At 40.2% G+C, this 21539-nt stretch overlaps 1 protein-coding gene across 25 annotated transcripts in view; it reads left to right on the forward strand.

The window, feature by feature from the left end:
• The first annotated feature begins 3937 nt into the window (after positions 1–3937).
• ECT2L (epithelial cell transforming 2 like) overlaps positions 3938–21539 on the forward strand; it is a 69145-nt gene continuing 51543 nt past the window's right edge. For all 25 annotated transcript variants that reach the window (XR_007412293.1, XR_007412299.1, XR_007412292.1 and 22 more), the window contains exons 1-2: positions 3938–4062; positions 5116–5228. Coding sequence is in view for 16 of the 25 variants with exons in the window: in XM_049113126.1 (XP_048969083.1) it covers positions 5208–5228 (21 nt within the window). In the remaining 9 variants the exon portion in view is untranslated. The remainder of the gene's footprint in view (positions 4063–5115; positions 5229–21539) is intronic.

Below are 21539 nucleotides of genomic sequence, written 5' to 3' on the forward strand. Positions count from 1 at the left end.
AGGGATTTCATATAACAACAGCTGGGCATCTTAGGGAAACTAAGGATTTGTTTTGATTTAATGTTGATTCAGAAGGAGGTATTTAATTTCCCACACTGCCATGAAGTTTTTATCTGAACAACACATTATTATACTGTAGTTTGCCAAGGCACAGCATTGCATTGCTTTGCTTTACACATGAGTAAACTGAGGCTCAGAGGTTAGATTACTTGTAAAGCTTCACTTGGGGAAAAGAAGAGTCAGAGCAAGGATCCAAATTCAGCATTGTCATGCTACTCTCTGTAATATTTCCAAAATTGTTCCGAGGTGGCTCAGCTGGCTCAGCTGGTTAAACATCTGACTCTTGATTTTGGCTCAGGTCATGATCTCAGGGTTGTGGGATTGAGCCCCAAGTCAGGCTTTGCCCTTAGTAGGGAATCTGTGTGAGATCTTCTCTCCCTCTCCCTCTGTCCATCTTCCTGCTCTCTCTCTCTCTAAAATAAATAAAATCTTAAAATAAAATTGTTCCTAATCTGGTACATGCCTTTCCAATATACTCATTTTTAAAGCACACTCCTTTCCCAAGTGTAGTAAGAGGAGAGAATCTGCAAATGTTTGCTTTATTCTCAAAATCTTCTGGCTCTCCTGGAAAGTTTCTTCAGCTACTCTGAGCCTCATTGTTCTCTCTCTTCTTGGAATTGATAGCAACAGAGGGTTGCTTAGAAACTTAGACATTTCTGATGCTGGAATCCCAGCTGGAATTTCACCAACAAGTGGTCATCCAATTTGTGTCTTCATATCTCCAGGAATGGACATAACCTCCTGAGACAGCTAAAGCTGCTGAAGTGACTGTTTTCCCACTTAGACTGATCCAAAATCCGTCTCTCTGACATCATACATTGGTCTTAATTTTGTCTTCTGGGGATTCACAAGCCATGTGTAATTGATTTTATATATGAAAAGCCTTCAGATAGTTGATGTGTGTGTGTGTGTACAGTGTGGGAAAGGGCTCCAATTTCTTCTTCTTTTTTTTTTTAAACAGATGCTCTGTTTTCTATTAATGGAAAAAATCCATCTCTTCTTTGATTTACCGTCTAACAAGTACCCACGTATACAGGAGTCTATTTCAGACTTTCTCATCTGTTCCCCTGGCTTGAATATTTGTCTCCACACTGATGCCATGTCATGCTATTGCCCCAGCTTTATAGTGAGTTTTTATATCTACAAATACATCTCCCTCTCTGGTTCTTCCAGACTGACATGACTATTTTTGGACTGTTAAACTTCCATAAATATCTTAGAATCAGCTTTTCAAGTTACACACACACATACCACAATATCTCCTAGGATTTTTTTTTATTGAGTTTGCCTTGAATTAGTGGATCTACTTGAGGAAATTAATCTTCTTCATTCTTCTGAATTCTCTAATTCATGAGTAAAACATATCTCTCCTTATATTTAGGTTCTTTAAAAACATTATTCAATAAAATTTTTATAATTTTCTTTTTTTTTTTAAGATTTTATTTATTCATGAGAGACACAGAAAAAGAGGCAGAGACATAGACAGAGGGAGAAGCAGGCTCCCCGCAGGGATCCCAAAGAGGAACTCAATCCCAGGAGCCCGGGATCACACCCTGAACCGAAGGCAGATGCTCATCTACTGAACCACCCAGGCCTCCCCTATAATTTTCTTTTTCAATGTTTTGTTTTTTTTTTTTTTAAAGTAGGCTCCACACCCAGCATGGCACCCAACTGGGGCTTGAACTCACGACCTTGAGATCAAGACCTGAGCTGAGATCAAGAGTTGTACTTAACTGACTGAGCCACCCAAGCATCTCCAAATTTTATAATTTTCTTCATAAAGTTTGTACTTTTATTTTTTCTGGATACTTAATAGCATTTGGTGTTTTATAAGTGATATGATTTTTTTTTTCTTTTGAGAAAGAGAGAGAGGGAGAACAAGTGAGAGGAGAGGAGCAGATGTAGAGAGAATCTTAAGGAAACTCCATGCCTAGCAGAGAACCCATACAGGGCAATCTCACAACCCTGAGATCATGACCTGAGCCAAGATCAAGAATTGGATGCTCAAATGACTGAGCCATCCAGGTGCACCCCCAAAAGGATGTCTTTTTTAAAACTTCTTGATTGAAATAGAAGATGTAGAAAAATATGGAAATCATAAGTGTAGAACTCAGTGAATTGTAAAGTGAACCCCCTTGGGTCCTTACGGCCAGATGAGGCCCAGTACCCCAGAGTCATGTCTCATGTCCCTTTCAGTCATAACCTCTCTTTCCTTCTCCAAAGGTAACTACCATCTTAACTTCCAACATTGTAGTGGAGAACTTTGTATAAATTAAGCCATATAAAATGTAGTCCGTTATTCCCAGCTTCCTTATTTAATGTCTTATGTGTGTGTTTCACACATATTGTTGTGTGTAGTGGCAGATTGTTCATTGATATACAGCAGTCTAGCACATGGATATATGACAATATATTTATCCATTCGACTGCTGGTGAATGATGGCACTGTTTCCAGTTTAGAGCTATCCAATGTACTGTGAATGTGGCTGTGGATATATTTGGTCCACATGTTCATGTTTTTCTGTTGAGTCAATTGCATGCACATGTTCAACTTTAGGAAATGATGCCAAGCCATTTTCCAAGGTACTTGGAAATACTTACACCAATTCGCACATTCACCAGCTGTACGTGACTGTTCTGGATACTCACCGTACATGGCTCTGTCAGTCTGTGCTGGATAACAAATTCTAGGTAGCTTGAAATAGAAATCATTATTTTTCGTGGTTCTATGGGCACCTGGCAGTTCTGCTCCCTATTATAGTCTGGGGTCATTCATATGGCTGTATTCATTTGGGAGTTCAGTTGGAACAGAATACCCATGATGGCTTCATTCCCACATCTGGTGATTTGACTGGGGTGGCTAAAGCAGCTTTGGGCTGGCTCAACCTCTGTCTCTCCATCTGGTCTCTCGTTATTCTGTAATCTAGCCCAAGCTTATTTACATGGCTGCTAGATCCTAAGAGAACAAAAAGACAAACTGCAAATCATCCTAAGGCCTATGCCCATAAGTCACACGTCTTCACTTTATCTATATCCTTTGGTTAAAACAATGAGCAACCGAATCCTGCTAACAACCACATAGCAGAGCGTCAAATCCTTCAAATGAGCCTGGAGTCCTAGTCAACGCCTTGACTGCAGCCTGATGAGAAACCCCGAAGCAGAAGTACCTGTTATGGCCTTAATTGGCGCCCCCCAAAATTTCATGTTGAAGCTCTAACTTCCAATGTAACTATATTTGGAGAGAGAGTCTATAAAGAGGTAATGAAAGTTAAATGAAATTATAAGGGTGGGACCTTAATCCAATAGGACTAATATTTTTATAAAGAGAGGAAGAGACACCAGAAGATCTCTCTCTCTGTCTACCTCCCACCCATCCCACCTGGTTTGCACATAGAAGAAAGGCCTTGTATGAACACAGAGAGAAGGTGGCCAGGCGGAGAGGTCTTTTCTGAAATCAGACCTTGATTTTGGACTCCCAGCTTTCAGAATTGTGAGACAATAAATTTTTGCTGTTCAAGGCACTCAGTTTGTGACATTATGTTGTGGCAGCCCTAGCAGACTGATTAGACACTCCACTATCCTCCCCAGTTAATAGCATTTGGTGTTTTATAAGTGGTATCTTTTATTTTTCTTTTGAGAGAGAGAGAGAGAGAAGGAGAATGAGTGGGAGTGGGGAGAGGCAGAGAGAGAGAGAGAGAATCTTAAGCTGTGATTTGCTATATGATTTATATGATTTGCTATAACTATCCATATAAATATAGAGATGTAAATGAGTGGCTACAATTATATAATTCCTAGAAGAACAACATTAATATACTGGATTTTTCTAGGTTATCTTCATTAAGCATCTACTGAAATGAACCTATATTTCTTAGGACTGGAAGAAAATAATTTGCTGAGATGTCAGCTGGGGATTCTTCTAGAAAAACCCTGGAAATGGAGTGCTTCCACACAAGATTCAGTGCCTGGACACCTTTCAGCAATAAGTCATTAAATAGACAGGTTAGCTACATACTCTTGAACAAAACAAGTTTAATTTGTAAGGTCAATTTTGCTGTGACATATTGAGTTTCATGTTGCCATATTACAAACAACAACAACAACAATGTAATGTCTAAAGAATTTAGTTTTGGAGTCACTCCAAACAAGATAAAAGCCTCCAGCACACACAGTGTGCTGGGGGAGGAGAAAAGAGGAGGTGCTTTGGGTGGTGTTTGGTGTGGAGAGTATTAATGTGTAATTAATTCTTTGCATATTTCTTTAATCCTGTCTCTGTCTCATGCCAACAGTTCAGTTAGATGGCCTGGGGATTCCCACTCCTTTGAAAGGTAGCCAGTAAGTAGTCACCAAAAGGCTTAGGTAGCTCTGCCAGCCATTAATGGAGTAGGCTGACTGCATGCGTGGGTCAGGCCTTTTCCCAAGGGAAGGAGACTGGCAGGGCTGGGCCAAAGCCTGATCTGGTAATAAAACCAGTGAGTTTGTATATGTCATGTGAGCAAAGCTGGTCTGAAACCCAGGTTTGGGGGTGACCCTGGTCCTTGGTGTATCTCTTCCTTACAGACACATCTAACAATGGCTACTTAGCAATATTTAATAACTTTTGTTTTGGTGGGACCTATGAAAATATAGGACTGTGGATTAATAAAATCATACCTCCTTCAAATGGTCCTATTTTCACAATTCAAGTGTAGCCTGTATGTGTTTTCTAGATGAAATGTTTGGAATCTTTCCCCAGGCCACATTCGTTTAGGTAGAAACAAGAGCCAAGATTCATTACCTGTTTTCTAAAGAGGCCCTCCTAAGGCCCCACTGTAATTATATCCCCTGGTCAACCTTTCCCACCAACCCACCCAACAAGCCTGGGCTTGTCTCAATCCCCAGGTAAAACCAGTTTAAGCTGAAGGGAGAGACCCCTACTACAGAGTAAAAGTGCTTTGTGAACTGTAATGTGCTGAGCAAATATTACCCATGAGGTTGTGAGATTGCCTAAGGATTGTTTAGCAACTAAGAATAGATCGAACCATACAGGAAAATGATACCTTCTTCCCCTTACAGCTCTTTCAGGAAAGAGTTGCTCTTATAAGTCATTGGTTTGACCTCTGGACTAACAAGCAACGTCAAGAATTCTTATTCACGATTTTTTTACGATGCTCCAAATCACAATTAAGGTAAATGTAGCCTAAGGATGTGATTATCATTGGTTCTTAAAGGAAATAAAATATAGTAAAAGGTTTATGTAACCTTTTAGGGTTTCTTCCTTGCCCCCCCCTCCCCAAAAGAACAAATAAAGCAATTGGTTTTTTAAGGTTTATAAACAGAAACTTCTAGAGCTGCTTCCTCCTTGAGGATGAAACGGAACCTTGAGGGCTTTAACATCTTCCTACCACAGTGGGATGTTTAGTGTTTGCAAACATCAGAAGCTTCAGCCAGTGAATTTTTAACATTCTCTTAGTATATTAATTACCCTTAGAACTATCAGACTGACGGACCATATATTTCAAGTAGATATCTGGTATGTAGGCAGTCCATAAGTAATTGTTACATGAATGATGGATCTGAAAAATATCCGAGGAGTGACCATGGTAGCAACATTTAGGAATATGCACAAGACTCGTACAACAGTGCCACTGATTGCCAGTGGGTCCTTGTTCTTATTCCTACCTTGACCTTCTATGTCTGTTACTTGCTTTCAATTATTCCAGCCGAGATGGTGTAATATTTGAAAGTGCTAGTTGAAATTACATGCAGAAACAGCTAGTTTTTTGATCAAGAATGACTACTCTAAGGGTGGTAAGCTCGCATTGTATTGGAAAGGTCGCAGTGTCGAAGTTATTACAAAATACTTTGCTAATTAGCATAGCAAATATCAGACATTAGTTATTATCAGAGCAACCAGTGGCTTGTTCATCTATCAGATGAAGGGTAGAAATGGACTCTTTTTGGTGAAATTATAGGTATTCAGATGTGGGACTGAAAATATTCTAGAGAGCCCTCCAACATGCCTGGACCTGGTTGAAGAATCCAGCCAGCCCTGTAGCAGATGGTTGTGAGGCTTTCCCCAAATAAATGGCCTTGTCAGTCTGGGGTTTCTGATAGCCTGAGGCTGTCAAAAAGGGTAACAGTAAAATCTCATTTCTGGAATACTGTACTTTCTTAGTTGAGTAAACTTTTCGTCCAAAGAACAGAGAGCCGGGACTCCATCAAGCCCACAGTGGAGACTGTATAAAGTGGTTGGGGCTTGTTTACTAGGTTTGTTTAGGGAAACTCTAGGTATGACATCATTTGGCACTAGTTGTTTTCCCTATAACCTCGTGGTGAGGTTGTTGGGAGAGGCTAACCTTTAAATTTCTTGTAGCTTCCAGAAAGCATCAGAGTTGTGCAAAACCAAATTGGTTTATTTTAGTTTGTGATACCTGTCTTCCACTCTTTCACACTTCCTCCCACTGTCTCCTTCAGCAGCCATGTCATCCCCCCTGCTTGCCTGCCTCCTCACCTTCTCCCTTGCCTGCTTTCTTCTGCATCCATGGGTGCACTGTGGATTGTTAAGAGACTGCCCCTGATGGAGTCACCAAGTCACTGGAGTGAGACAGACATCCTGGCTGTGTTGAAAGAGGCTGAAGAAAGAAAGCCTCTTTAGTCCAGGCTTAAAAATCAGAGAAGGGAACTTTTTATAGTAGTTATTGGCTAGGTTTCCTTTTACTCCAATTTTACAGCTTTCAAGATAAAATAACAGACCAAACCCCAAACCCATAACTGCTTGTGGTACATCATGTTCTAGTCTCCTGTATCCTAAACCATGCAGTTTTAACTTTAACCACTGGAGGTCATTAGAGATCTTGTGGTATATTTTGAAGCTCATTAACATTCGGCCTGACATTTTATCACTGGAAATTGCACCCTTTGGTACCTGAATTACTATGACACAATGATATAGGACTAATCCATTCAGTGGGATTACTTTGCTTTGTTCTGTAGCAGCTGTATCTCTGCAGAGAGTCGTATACTGTAGTTGCATGAAGCTATTATTACATATTCTGGACTGCGGCTTTTAGGAGAAGTTGTATGCCAATTTCTGGTCTCTAGATTTGGCATCCTGAACCCATCTCTAATTTGTAGTGGTAGGTTTTTGTTGTTGAACATCAGTTAGTTCATTCCTCCAAGTCATTATTGAGTCTTTCTTCTACTCCTTTCCATCTCTTTGAGTCAGCCATGGCTTCTCTCCTGCCAATATCTACAAAAACCATTTGCTGATAGTCTAATCTGATTTGAGTTGTGCTGGATTTCGATTAAATCTAAAAACCCAATTCATTTTATTTTTTAAAGTTAGTGCAATCAAATTTCTTCTTAACATCTTTATTGAGATATAATTTACATGTAATAAAATTCATCATTTAAAAGGTATGAAGTTAGTGGTTTTAGTATATTCACAGAACTGTGCAACCATTGCCACAATCTAAGTTTAGAATATTTTCATTACCCAAAAAGAAACCTGCTACCCATTAGACATAACTGCATCTCCATCCCCAGCACTGGGCAACCACTAATCTACTTTCTGTTTCTATAAATTTGCCTTTGCTGGACCTTTCAAATAAATACAATCTTACAATATGTGGTCCTTTGTGACTGGCTACTTTCATGTATTATAATCTTGTCAACAAAAGGCAACCAAGTAAATGTGAAGATCCAATTGGCTTTATTAAATTTTTCCTGAATCCGGCAGCGCCCTGTCCAGTAAATAGAGTGGCACTCTGAGGAGTTATACAAAACAAAATGGTAGGAAAGTTTTTATGGATGGAGGGTGAGGGCAAGAATGTTGTTAGCAAAAGAGAAAGATTGTTTCAAACAAAGCTGTTTGCTGGGGGGAAAAGCAGTGTGTCTTATGTGTCTGTTTCTTTGGGGGATGGAGAGGGCCCAGGGGACAGACAGACTTGTTGGTGCAGATAGAAAGAAAAATGTTCCTGACCAACCAGTTAAAGACCTATTTCTGAGGGGTTGAAACTGCAATTAGATTGGGTATTAAGCCCCAGTTTGGCAACTCAGTCTAAGTGACACCATAACCATCAGAGCCTGTGGTTTTCTTTTTTTAAACAATGTTCGCAACCTTCACCCATCTGTAGCATGTATCAATACTTCTTTCCTTTTTATTGTTAAATAATATTCCATGGTATGGATATACCATATTTTATTTATGCATTCCTAAATTGATGGGCATTTGGGTTGTTTCCATATTTTGGCTTCTGTGACTAATGCTGCTATGAACATCTGTCTATAGGTTTTTCTGTACAGATGTCTTTATTTCTTTTAGGTCCATGCCCAGGAATGGAATTGCTGGGCCAAATAGTGACAGTGCAATCAACTTTTAATTATTAAACATTTCTTTTGAACCCTATTTATTCCTATAGTCCCTACTCCCCCATCACTGAATAAGCAGGTGAATACATGAGAGAATATAGCATTATTTAAATGTCTAATATCTTTCTATGTAAGTGAGGCTGCATTTGTGCAGTCCCTGTTTTCAAGGCAGAGAAACCACTGTTTAGATGTTTTTGCTTTATAATTTCTGAATAATTTTATTTTAATTCAGGCAGTTATAATTACAAAGCTTATATGATATATTGTGGTATTGGTTGAGACTGTGTTTTGTTTTAAAGTTTCTTCTTGGGGATCCCTGGGTGGCTCAGCAGTTTAGCATCTGCCTTCAGCCCAGGGTGTGATCCTGGAGACCCGGGATCGAGTCCCATGTCAGGCTCCTTGCATGGAACCTGCTTCTCCCTCTGCCTGCGTCTCTGCCTCTCTCTCTCTCTCTCTCTCTCTCTCTCTGTCTGTCTCTTATGAGTGAATAAAAAAAATTTTAAAAAAAAAAGTTTCTTCTTAGTGTCAGTAAGATATATTCCAGTACCTAAGATTTGTCTTTTATGTCCTTGTATTTCCTATTGTTAAGATTTGAAATTTCTAGGGGCACCTGGGTGGCTCAGTGGTTGAGCATCTGCCTTTGGCTCAGGGTGTGATCCTGCGGTCCTGGATTGAGTCCCACATCAGGTTCCCTGTAGGGAGCCTACCTCTCCCTCTGTGTCTCTCAGGAATAAATAAATAAAATCTTTTTTAAAAAATTAAAGATTTCTTAAATGGAGTTTTATGATATTTAAGACATTTTCCAGAGGTTCAGCTTCTTAAACTATGGCTCTGGCAAGCTCTTCCTCACCCAGCTTCAGTGGTCCCTCTCCTGGGAAGCTTTCCCTGCCCATCTTTCACCTCCAGTGATTTCTCAAACATCTATCATGGCATTTCCCCCCACTACATTGGGCTTATATGGCCACATGTCTAAATGCTTCCACTAGCGTCTTCCCTTGGCCACTTGACCAGGCTGACTTTTCCTGACTCCCTGAAGGAAACGGAGCTGTTTGTGTCTGTCACTCAGAGAAACCCATGAGAAGTCTGCGTCTGTCTCCTAGCCAACTGGTGGGACCGGTTTCAAATGGCCTCCACTCAGCAGCAGGCAACGCCCCACACAAAGGCCTCTCATTCCAGGGCTGGAGCTGTTCAAACCTGTAGCTTTCCCTGGTGGGTCCCTGGGGCAACATTCATGCAACTGCAATCCCAAAACACAGATGGATTACTTTTTTTTTAAGATTTTATTTATTTATTCATGAGAGACACACAGAGAGAGGTAGAAACATAGGCAGAGGGAGAAGCAGGCTCCATGCAGGGAGCCCAATGAGGGACTCGATCCCAGGACCCCGGGATCATGCCTGGGGTGATGCTCAACCAGTGAGCCACCCAGGCGCCCCACACAGATGGATTTTCTGCTCCTGTGTGCATGCCTGTGTGTCAGATGAGAGGGAGATCACAAACAGTGAAGGATTAGTTCTCATCATCAGAGCCAACAGGAAATGAGGTGGGTCAGAAAAATGTACTGATCAATGTACAGGTGAGCAAGAACACCCCTCACTCCCACTTCACTGCATTTAGCCGCTCTTTCCATGCAGCCCCTGCGAGAGCTCAGGTGAGCTGGTCTATCTCATTTGTGAACAATGAGGAAATCTGCTATATACATTTTTCAGAGACAACATACATTTGGGTTAATTTTGGATACAGAGCCACGTCACTCTGAGTTCCTGAGCACCCATTTGAAAGGGGAATATTTCTATGTAGAGGCCGTAGACAGCAGAGGGGTGTAGTGAAAAGCACACTGGGTTTCTAAATATCCAAGACGAGTCTGGAAATATAGGTCATCCTCACTCTTCCCTCCCTCAGCCCCATATTTTGGACATGCTCCTGTCCTTTCACATAAATCAGATGGTCATGGACAAACATAATTTGCCATTGGGGCAGTTTTTAGAGGTGGATGAAGTGAAGAAGAAAAATCCTTGAGTTTAAAAGGAGAAACCAAAAACCCACAGCTTTTTTATTGGGTGGGGATGAGGACTAGGGGGGTGGGTGGTGGGAAGGTCATTGGCTTATGCTTGGCAAAGCTTGTGCCCAAGAGATCCTCATTTCCAGTTTATAAGGGATACCATTCTCTACAATGGTTTATAATGTCTAACTTGTCTTTATAGCACTTAGCACCCCCCACATTATGTTATATACAGTGCTCATTTATTTACTGTCTGCATGCTCCACTGGACTCCTGCTCCATGAGGGCAAGAACTTTTTCTGGTGAGTCTTTGTGTCCCTAACACTTAGAGCAATAGTAGATAAATAGCAGCCACTCAGTAAATGCTTGTTGGATGAATGATGTTCAAAATATTCCTAATGACAAGGATAACAAAAAATTAATCACAACAAAGTTTTCATTCGGAGGAAGAAACTTTTCAAGATATTACAATTCCCAAATATGGGAGATTACTGATACTTTGCTTCATTCAAGACTTTTTGTTAATCAACTCAAGAAAATTGCAAAAGGAATTATGCACAATAATACTACCCAAGGGTAGTGTGTCACACAACTCTTGTTTCACACTATCATCTGTGATAATGGCATCTCCTGAAGTTCTTCATTGCACAACTTCCCAAATGCAGCAGCCCTGATAATGAATACTACTAGCTAGCTATTTATAAAGTACCTGTAGCTTCCACAGCTACCAAGAATCCTCTTAGCTACCAAAACTTCTCTGCATAGGAGTCCGATTCACAGGTAAATCACTGGAGAATGGAGAAAAATTTTAAGAGAACATTTGTCTCTATTCTGTATTTAAGAATCTCTTTAGGAAATGGCCAGGAAGGTTACGGCAGAAGAAGTGGAGAAGTGACAGCCCATGAGACCACAGCAGGCCAGCAAGTCTTAAAAGCAGAAGTAGAATGCCTCCAGTGCACAGTGTGTTTGTCATCTTTCCTCCTGCTCTCTCTGTGTTTTTTTGATGTCATGGTCAGAATGCTTTCAAGAGCAAATAACAGAAATGGAATTCAAACCAGCTTAAGAAGAAATAGGAACGTATTGACTTAAGATTTGTCTGGCTTTAGGCTGGGCTAGATCCTTCGATTCAAATAATGTTCCCTGGGCTGGTGGGCCTGCCTGCGCCCCCCTCCCCACCCCCTCTTCTCTCAGCTCTGCTTCCCTATGTCTGTTGTATAAAAGTAAAAAGAGAAGTGCAAGACCCTTACAAAGAAAATTATGAGTTTGTGTTAAAGGATAGCTAAGAAAAACAAAACAAAACCAAACCAACCAAGCCTGAATAGATAGATGTGCCATGTTTAAAAATGCCAATTCTCTCTAAATTAATCTTCAAGTTCAAGTCAATCCTGATACAAATTCCCCAATAGGATATTTTTATGGACCTTGGGAAACTGACTCCAAAGCTAATCCAGAAAAGAAAATGTATAGCCACAGCTAAGAAAAGCATACACATAAAGAAAAAAAGAATAAGAGTTACACTACCAGATATTAAAACCACATTTAACCATGTAAGAAATACCTGCAAGTAGTGTCTTGAGGGTAAAAGGGAACAAGAATGGAGATAAATAAGAGGTCTGAAGTAAAGGAGGAGGCATCTGTGAAGGTCGTGCAGATTGGACAGCTGAGGCAGCTAGATAGATCTTCCATTCCTTTCCTTCAGTTCGTGTTTAGTGGGCTGGGCACTGTCGATTACTCACCTGCCCACATCATTCTCTGTTACTTCTCCATATTCCTGACAGAAGCCTTTTGTCTGCAGGCAGTGTGTGTTTCAGAGGTGGCTTGTCACTCTGCCCCACTAAGGGTGAGTCAGTCTTGGACAGGATCATGATGAGTCCACCCCCTTGCTGGTGTCTGGATTACAAACAGGCATGTAGCTACAAATTCTTCCCAAGGGGACATAGAGATTGGCCACTAGAGAGCTTCTGGGAGAGTTGTCTTCACTCTGAAAGGAACTTAAATAGGGGTTTGAGGAAGGAACATGCTCTTTTGCATCCTGTGAGGATCACTCCTCACAATAGTCATTTGGAAATCCCCTCTAGGGACATGTCTAAGGACCAGAAAAAACTACCGAGCAGGCAAAGTGAAAATATGGACGATCTTTGTAGCTTGATGACATCTCTGAGTCCTTGAATTCACTAACCCCGGAACTGCCCTGACCCTCCTTATTGCTTAAATGTAAGGAAGAGAAATAGTTTTAAAATAGTCTGTAAGAGTCCATTTATCTAGCTGTACCTTCTCTAATCATAACAATTCTCCAGAATTGAGCTGTGAATCAGCTACATTTAGAAAAACAAAACGCATTTAGCAGTCAACTGATGCTCTTTACACATAGGAGAGAGCCTGTTGTGCAGTGTCTCAGTATTTAATTGGCTCAGGGCCTTAAAAAGGAGCTATCCTACTCCTATCCTAAAACCGCCATACATACATTCAGTGCTTTGTACTTGACTTGACCTGAGCATCAAGATCTGCTGCCCTGTGAAGTCAATTTCACCGATGCTGAAAAGGGCTAGGCCCATTAGTATTACTTGGAATTTGTAAAAACATAGACTCCGAGCCTCACCCATAGAGATTGTGGCTCAACTCATCAGGATGGGGCTGAAAAAGTGGTTCTAGTCCATTCTCAGAGTGATGTGGAACACAGCCAAGTGTAAGACACAAGGCCTGGGTGACCTGAAGGCCCCAAGGCTTCTTCCACCCCTTGATTCTACTCTTCCTCAGAGGAGGAGCACAGACTACCTGAGTGCCCCAACCCTTCTATTCTTAATGAAACAGAATTACCTGGTCTCTAGATGCCTTCTTCATCTTTCTGTGGCACTAATGCTTAGTGGTTTTCAAATGTATCATTGTAAGTAACCCTAACACAAGTAATAAAGGAAAAATTTCCCTCTTAACTAATTGAAAAATCCAGAGTAAGTTTGGCTGCGGTTGAAGCTCAATTCAGAGGTTCAGTAATAAAACCAATAACTTGATTCTTTCTGTTCTTCTGCTCTGCCTTTGGCAATTGTGCCTTCATATTATGTTTTTTCAGTTGTGTACAGAAATAAAAAGAATTTCTCTGTTTGAGCTTCACTATGGTGAGACTAGTAGGTCCATGACCCAATTTTTGCCAATTGCTGTGGCCATAAGAGTGACCCACATGAATTGAATTAGCCTTGATCATATGCTTTTTGGAACCAGGGATGGAGTCAGTTTCTGTAGAACCACCTGGAACAACATATAGACAACGAAGTTATTTTACCTAAAGAAAGGGAAGTGAAAAAAAAAAAAAGAAAGAAAGAAAAGGAAGTAAATGATGGGTGTCAAAAGAGTGCTGTTCATCCAGCACTCAACAAATGTTTACTGAGTGCCAACCACGTGCCAAGCACATTTCTGGGTGCAAGGACTCAACACTAAAAAGAGAGTAAAAGATTCCTACCATCTGAAGTTCATATTTTAGTAGAATAAACCTTGTCCTAGGACAAGGGAACATCCATGCCTCTCACTGGATATTTGACAGCACAACGTAGTACCACTAAATATTTTGGAGTGTTTTCCATGTTCTTGGAAGTGAGAGCAGTGCAGTAGACTAAATAGTGGCCTCCAGATATGTCCATGCTGTCATTCCTGGAACCTGCAGATGTTACCTTATGGGGCAAAGGTGGTTTGCTGATGTGATTAAGGATTTTGAGATGGGGACACTATCTTGCATTATTGGGGCTCAGATCATAATCACAGAGGTCCTTATAAGGGATGCAAGAGGCATGACGGAAGACTATGTGATGTCTGGAGCAGTCAGAGAGATGGAGACATGTGAAGCCATGTGCTACTGGCTTTGAAGATGGAAGAAAGGGCCATGAGCCAAGGAAGGCAACCAACTTCTAGAACCTGAAGGTGACAAAAAGACAGATTCTCCCCTCCAAGCTTCTAGAAGGAGCCAGCATTGCCAACACCTAGCCCAGTGTAACTGATGAGACTTCTGATCTCCAGAACTCTGGAAAATAAATTTTTACTGCTTTAGGCCACTATGTCAGTGGCATTTGTCAGAATGAATAGGAATTAATATAAACAGTGAATTTCTATTATTTATTTTTATTCTTTCTTTATTCTAACTTACACATATTTATTTAGTTCCTGCCAAGTTAGAAGCACTGTACTGGGTGCTGGGGACAAAGCAGCAAATGAGACAACCAGCACACCTTCTTTCATGCAGCTTGTTGTCCAGTGGAAGAGAAAGACTTTAAATAATGAGTGAGCCCCAAAATGGATTGAGTTGGAGGGTCAGCAAGAATGGACATACAAAAATCATGCTTAGATTATATTATAGAGCATATTGAGTGTATAGGACACAGTTTCAGGAAGGCACGGGAGATGGCATTAAGAAAAGAGAGCTCAGTGAGTGGCAGTAGCCTCCTCATACAGGCTAGTATTTGGGCAGCAGGAATGGTCAGCCTGTTGGGGGAGTGGGGGGATTCTGTGAGTACACCAGGAATATCACCCTAAAATTTCACTATCGTTACCTTGTATGGTCCCCTATATTGTTGTAAAAATAGCTTTCCACGAACCATGTAATTTAGATCTACCACACGGGTTCCAGCTAAAATCTCTCACTCCTTCCCAGGCACCATATTGCTTCACTGGCCATAAGTTATACAATATGTAATATACATGGGAAGTCATACTGCACTTTTATAACATGACAGGTCTGTGTACAGGCATTATCCTTTATTTCTCAGAATCCAAGGCAGGCTTTGTCAACCTGATAGATATCAGATAAATATAGCTATGACTGTAAAAAGTGACGAAGGAAAAATAAGGTGACCTCACCCAGTCCCAGGGATTGGGGCCACTTTCCCTGAGGCTCTGACATTGAGATTGGAGTCTGAAGGATGCCTAGGAAGTCAGACAAGCAAAGACTTGGAGGATGAGTGAGCCACCTGGCCAGGACGACATGGGTAGAAGCCTAGGGCCTTCTCTGTCTATTCAGTAGTAACACCAGGCTTTTGTTAGAAGCATTGGAAAATGTGAGTCGGCAAAAAGAGGGAAATACCAATTACCCATAATCCCACCCTCCAGATAGAACCTTATATTTTTTATGCTTACATGAATCAGAACATACGAATTATTTTAAGATTTTTATTTTTATTTTTTTAATTTTTATTTATGATAGTCACACACACACACACACACACACACACACACACACACAGAGGCAGAGACACAGGCAGAGGGAGAAGTAGGCTCCATGCACCAGGAGCCCGACGTGGGATTCAATCCCGGGTCTCCAGGATCGCGCCCTGGGCCAAAGGCAGGCACCAAACCGCTTCGCCACCCAGGGATCCCTATTATAAGATTTTTAAAAATATTTTACTTATTTACTTATTCATGAGAGATGCAGAGACACAGGCAGAGGAAGAAGCAGGTTGCCCTGCGAGGAGCCTGATATGGGAGTCAGTCCCGGGACTCCAGGATCACACCCTGAGCCGAAGGTAGATGCTCAACCACTGAGCCATCCAGGCATCCCTATTTTATCATCTTTTTATTTAATTTATTTAATTTTATTTTTTATCATCTTTTTAAGACACTTTTCAATCACCCTCCCTTTTTGCTTCTCCCACACCTGGCTTTGCTGTCTTACTCACTGGAGACTTCAGCACATGGGTCTCCACTACCTTTATAACCCAAAGCTAGTCATTATCCTGTGTGACACTGGCTTCCATATGGAAATCCACCTAAGATAGGCCCTTGCCATGCCAGAAAGCGTTTGTAAAGCCACCAGGCAAGACTACAGGGAACTGCCCAGGTGGCAAGAAAGCAGACACCTCTGCAAGCTCTTCTTCCAATAATTTTTTTTAAGGATTTTATTTATTCATGAGAGACACACAGACTGAGAGAGAAAGAGAGAGAGAGAGAGAGAGGCAGATAGAGGGAGAATCAGGCTCCTCGCAGGGAGCCCAATGTGGGACATTCTCTGGACCCTAGGATCACGCCCTGAACTGAAGGCAGGCGCTCAACTGATAAGCCACCCATTTTCATCACAATTTGAGTAGCTTCTTTCTACTTCTTATCAGAAATTTAAGAGCCAAGAATTAGATTCAAGTTCTGTATTCCTAAGCCTTGTTATTTTTGCAAAGTACACATTGTACATTCAGGAACACACTGCAAAGTAGTGTCATGAATTATTTAAATGAAGTTATCCTTGTCACAATAAAGGAGCAAAGCACATTTTGTTCATTGTCTCCTTACATGTTTTTATTTCTCTTCATGGTTTTCTTACTTTGTAACATTAACTAAAATGCAATGAGCCACAATGTCATTACTGCAAACTACCCTAGTTGTGCTGCTTGGATACTGATTTTTTTTTTTTAATGTGACTGAAACATTTTCCTTCTTTCTTGCTTAAGATTCATTATACTTGAATGTGTCCTTGTAGCAGTGCTGACTAGGAACAAACATACAACTTGCATAATCGAGGTCCACTTTAGAAAGTATTCTCAGAGTGTCTGGCTGGCTCAGTTGGTAGAGTATGTGACTCTTGATCTTGAGGTTGTTGAGTTCCAGCCCGACGCTGGGTGTACAGATGGTTTAAAAATAAAATCTTTTAAAAATTAATTAAATAAATAAATACATAGTAATGCAGATTTAGTTCTCCCTTGCTTGACTGGGATGGAATAGTAGATGCTGTGGATGGGAATGAAAACTCAAGATCCTGAGACCCATCTTTGAAAAGGAGGTGAAAAACATTTTTGTTTTATACCTCATTTTATTGTTCTGTTTTGGAATTCTAAATGAGAGCATATTGTCCCCCAAGGGCTAATGAAATGATGCTGAAGCCTGCCTGGGACACTGAGGAGTTAGGTCAGGGATCCACTGGGATTAACTGTTCTTGGTGTTATCACAGGCTCATTCAGCCTCAATGTTAATCTATTAACAATGAGAGGATTCCCCTTGTGATACTTTTGTCTGTAGTTACTATATACTGCCAGTACATACACACACACACACTTTCCCCCTACTGCATACAAACAGGTTCATTTTATTTATTTTTTTACCAACAAGTTCATTTTATTTATTTATTTTTATTTAAATTTTACTAGTTAACATATAGTACAACATTAGTTTCTGGAGTAGAATTCAGTGATTGATCTCTTACACACAATACCTAGTGCTCATCACAACAAGTGCTCTCTGTGATACCCAACCCCCATTTAGCCCATCCTCCACCCACCTCCCTCCAGCAACCCTGAGGTGGTTCTTTATTCTTAAGAGTCACTTATGGCTTGTTTCCCTCCCTCCTTTTTTTCTTTTCCCCATTCCCATATGTTCTTCTGTTTCCTTTTTAAAATTTATTTTAGAGAGAGTGTTGTGGGGGGGGGGGTGGTAGAGGGAGAGAGAAACCCAAGCAGACTCTGTGCTGAGTGTAGAGCCCGATGTAGGGCTGGATCCCATGACCCTGAGACCATGACCTGAGCCATAACCAAGAGTCAGACACTTAACCAACTGTGCCACCCAGGTGCCCCTGTTTTCTTTCTTAAATTCCACATATGAGTGAGATCTAGTAAGATCATTTTAAATCACTCTGTTTTATCTCACGTTGTGATAAAGCTGCATGGATAGGGATCAAGAAAGCAGTACCCTGGAACCCCTGGGTGGCTCAGTGATTGAGCGTCTGCCTTTGGCCCAGGGCGTGGCCCTGGAGTCCCGGGATTGACTCCACATTGGGCTCCCTGCATGGAGCCTGCTTCTTTCTCTGTGTCTGCCTCTCTCTGTGTGTGTCTCTCATGAATAAATAAATAAAAAATCTTAAAGAAAAAAAGAAAGAAAGAAAGAGCAGTGCCCTAAAATAGGGAAGTAGAAACACACAAAATAATAGGCAGTCACTAAACCTTCCAAATGAAGCAGTTAACCTTTAAAAAACAAAAAACTTTTTTATTTTGCCCTAAATTTCAACTTAATAGAAAAAAATGCAAAAATAATGAAAATAATTCCTTTATGCTTTTTACCTGGATTCTTCAACTATTAACATTTACCATTTTTACCTGATTATTCTGAATCATATGAGAATATGTTGCATGGGACGCATGGGTGGCTCAGCGGTTGAATGTCTGCCTTCAGATCAGGGCATGATCCTGGGGTCTGGGATCAAGTCCCACATCAGGCTCCTTGTGGGGAGCCTGCTTCTCCCTCTGCCTATTTCTCTGCCTCTTTCTCTCTCTCTCTCTGTCTCTCATGAATCAATAAATAAAATCTTTAAAAGAAAAAAGATATGTTGCAAACATGATGCTCCATTAACCTTAAGCATCTCAGTATGTGTTTCCTAAAAAATCAAGGACATTCTGCTGAAAAATCAAAGTACATCCTCTAATATCAAGAAATCAGCATTGATACAGTACTATGGTCTAATCCACGGACTCCATTTGAATATTCCTGATTGTTCCAACAACGTCTTTTGTAATCATCCTTTCCTTTTCAGTCCAGAATCCAATCCAGGATCACCTATTGTATTTAGTTTTCACGTCTCTATATCCACTTTCGATGTGGAGTAGTTCTTTAGTTTTTCCTTGTCTTTTATTGCTTAACACTTTTGAAGAATACAGACCTACTCTGTTGAATGACCTTCAGTGTGTGGTTGGCTGATACTTCCTTAAGATTACGTTCAAGTTAAACATTCTTGGCAGGAATAACACAGAAGTGATGCTGTGTTCTTCTCAGCAGATCACACTGGGGCATACCATGTTGATTTGTCCCATTGCTCATGAGGTTGACTTATCACTTGTTTAAGATGATTAATTATTAAATGTTTTATAATTATTAATTAATAATTAGGAAGTCTTTGAGTGATTAATTTTAAATTAATTTAAAAGTATTTGAATCTATGCAAATACCCTATTCCTCATCATATTTTCACCCACTAGTTTGAGTCTCCATTGATGATTCTCATCTGACATAATTATTACTGTGATAGCTGCCAAGTGCTCATTTTTTGACTTCTTAATTGCTTCTACATGTATTATTAACTGATGTTCTGTTACAAGATAGAATTTTTCCTTCTCCCAAGATTTATAGATGAGGCTCCAGTTAAACCAGCAGTTTGAGTAAATTACTGGTGAAGACCTTCTCTGGGTCTCATGAGTGTTCAGTTTGTTTATGTAGGTAACTAAGCTTTTTCTGGTCCCTAATTGGAGGTGTCATTTTCATTTCACATTGGAACTTTCTGGGGCTTGACTCACCTTGTTGGAATTTAGCTTATGCGGTTACACATTTAGAGGTCAGAGAAAGAAGACACATTGCAGAATGAGATCTACTCAGAGACGGGACTTTTCTTTCACTGAGTTAATCTGTGTCCATTAGGATCTAGTAACAGGACAGCTGTGGCCACTTAGCAGTGAGAACTAGTTCTATAGTCCAAATGGCTTGAGATAAATGAGTTCTGGTAAAAACTTATTTTTTAAAAAGATTTTATTTATTCTTCATGATAGAGAGAGATATAGACAGGCAGAGGGAGGAGCAGGCTCCATGCAGGGAGCCCAACATGAGACTCGATCCTGGGTCCCCAGGATCACACCCTGGGCTGAAGGCAGCGCTAAACCACTGAGCCACCCAAGCTGCCCTGGTGTAAATACTTATTGCCAAAGTTTCCAATTAGCTGTGAGATTGGCCACAAACATCTGTAATTTTACCAAATATGGAGGCAATTAGGGGTTCCAGGTAAGAGTTTGACTTACCAATACCTGGATTGCTTCCAAACTTTCTTGTTCTAGTGATTCTTATGCAAATATTATGACTTATTTGCTGGTTTGGGATTATAACAGATGTTTATTGCCAATATCTAAAGAGGGCAATTAGGTATTAGGTATCTGTTTTTTTGTAGAGTGGCTACAGGACCAGCAGTGGATCTTTCTTGGGCTATAAAATGTCTCTTTGGTCCAAGGGCTACATAGCCTCCAAGCCTCCACTTTGGTGAAACCTTGGATTTTTTATTCATTCAAAATCCATTTGTGCTTAAGTGGCCATGTGCAGAGCAATGTAAGAAGTTTTCTCAAAAAAAAAAAAAAAAAAAAAGTTTTCTCAATGAATGCCATAAGTTTAAAATGTTTTTAAAATAGATATCATGGGGGTCCTAAGTAGCTCAGTTGGTTGAGTGACTAACTCTTGGTTTCAGCTCAGGTCATGATCTCTGGTTGGTGAGATGGAGTACCACATCCAGCTTCCTGTTCAGTGGGGAGTCCCTCTGCCCCTCCCCCTACACACACACATACACACATGCACATGCATGGGGATTTTCTCAAAGTAAATAAATAATACATCTTTAAAAATTTAAAATAAATGTCACATTAAGAAATTATTATTGAATTTCTTTAGGCATGATGATATTATAGTATATGTTTTTTAAAAATGCTCTTATTGTTTACTGAGGCACATTGAAATATCAAAGAAGAAATCATAAAGGAAATTAGATAATTTCAAATTGAATAATATTGAAAGTACAATACATCAAAGGGGGTGGGACAAATGCAGTGATATGATGTCTTAAATTTGCTTTCAAATAAAAAGGGAGTGAAAGAGGAAGAAAAAGGAGGAGGAGAAGGAGGAAAAGATGATATAGCAGAAACCAGACTGGCTACAAGATGATAATTATTAAAATTGGTTAATGCAGGTCATAATACTACAAATATTAAAGTGAAATAAAGATATTTTCAGATGAAACTGATAAAGTTTGTTGTCAGAAGACATGCAGTAAAGAAATGCTAAAAGAAATTCTTCAGGCTAAGGAAATTGATACCAGATGGATACTTGGATTTACAAGCAGGAAATGGCGATGTGTGGAAAAATATAAAATTTTAAAGTCATTTTAAAGATACATGACTGTTTAAAGCAAACCCAGTGTATTATGGGCCTTTAACATAAGTAGGTGCAGTATTGTGACAAAAGCTTAAAGGATGGCAAGAACTATACCATTCCACTGTTCCTTAATTTTAAATGAATATTCACTCTAAATAGACTGAAATGTTAAAGATGCATAGTACACTTTCTAGCAACAACCTAATTGCATAATGCAAGAGGTATGCCTAAAAGCCAATAAAGAAATTGAAATGGAATACAAAAAAAT

This window comes from Canis lupus, chromosome 1 (assembly GCF_003254725.2).
Source record: "Canis lupus dingo isolate Sandy chromosome 1, ASM325472v2, whole genome shotgun sequence".
NCBI lineage: Eukaryota > Metazoa > Chordata > Mammalia > Carnivora > Canidae > Canis > Canis lupus.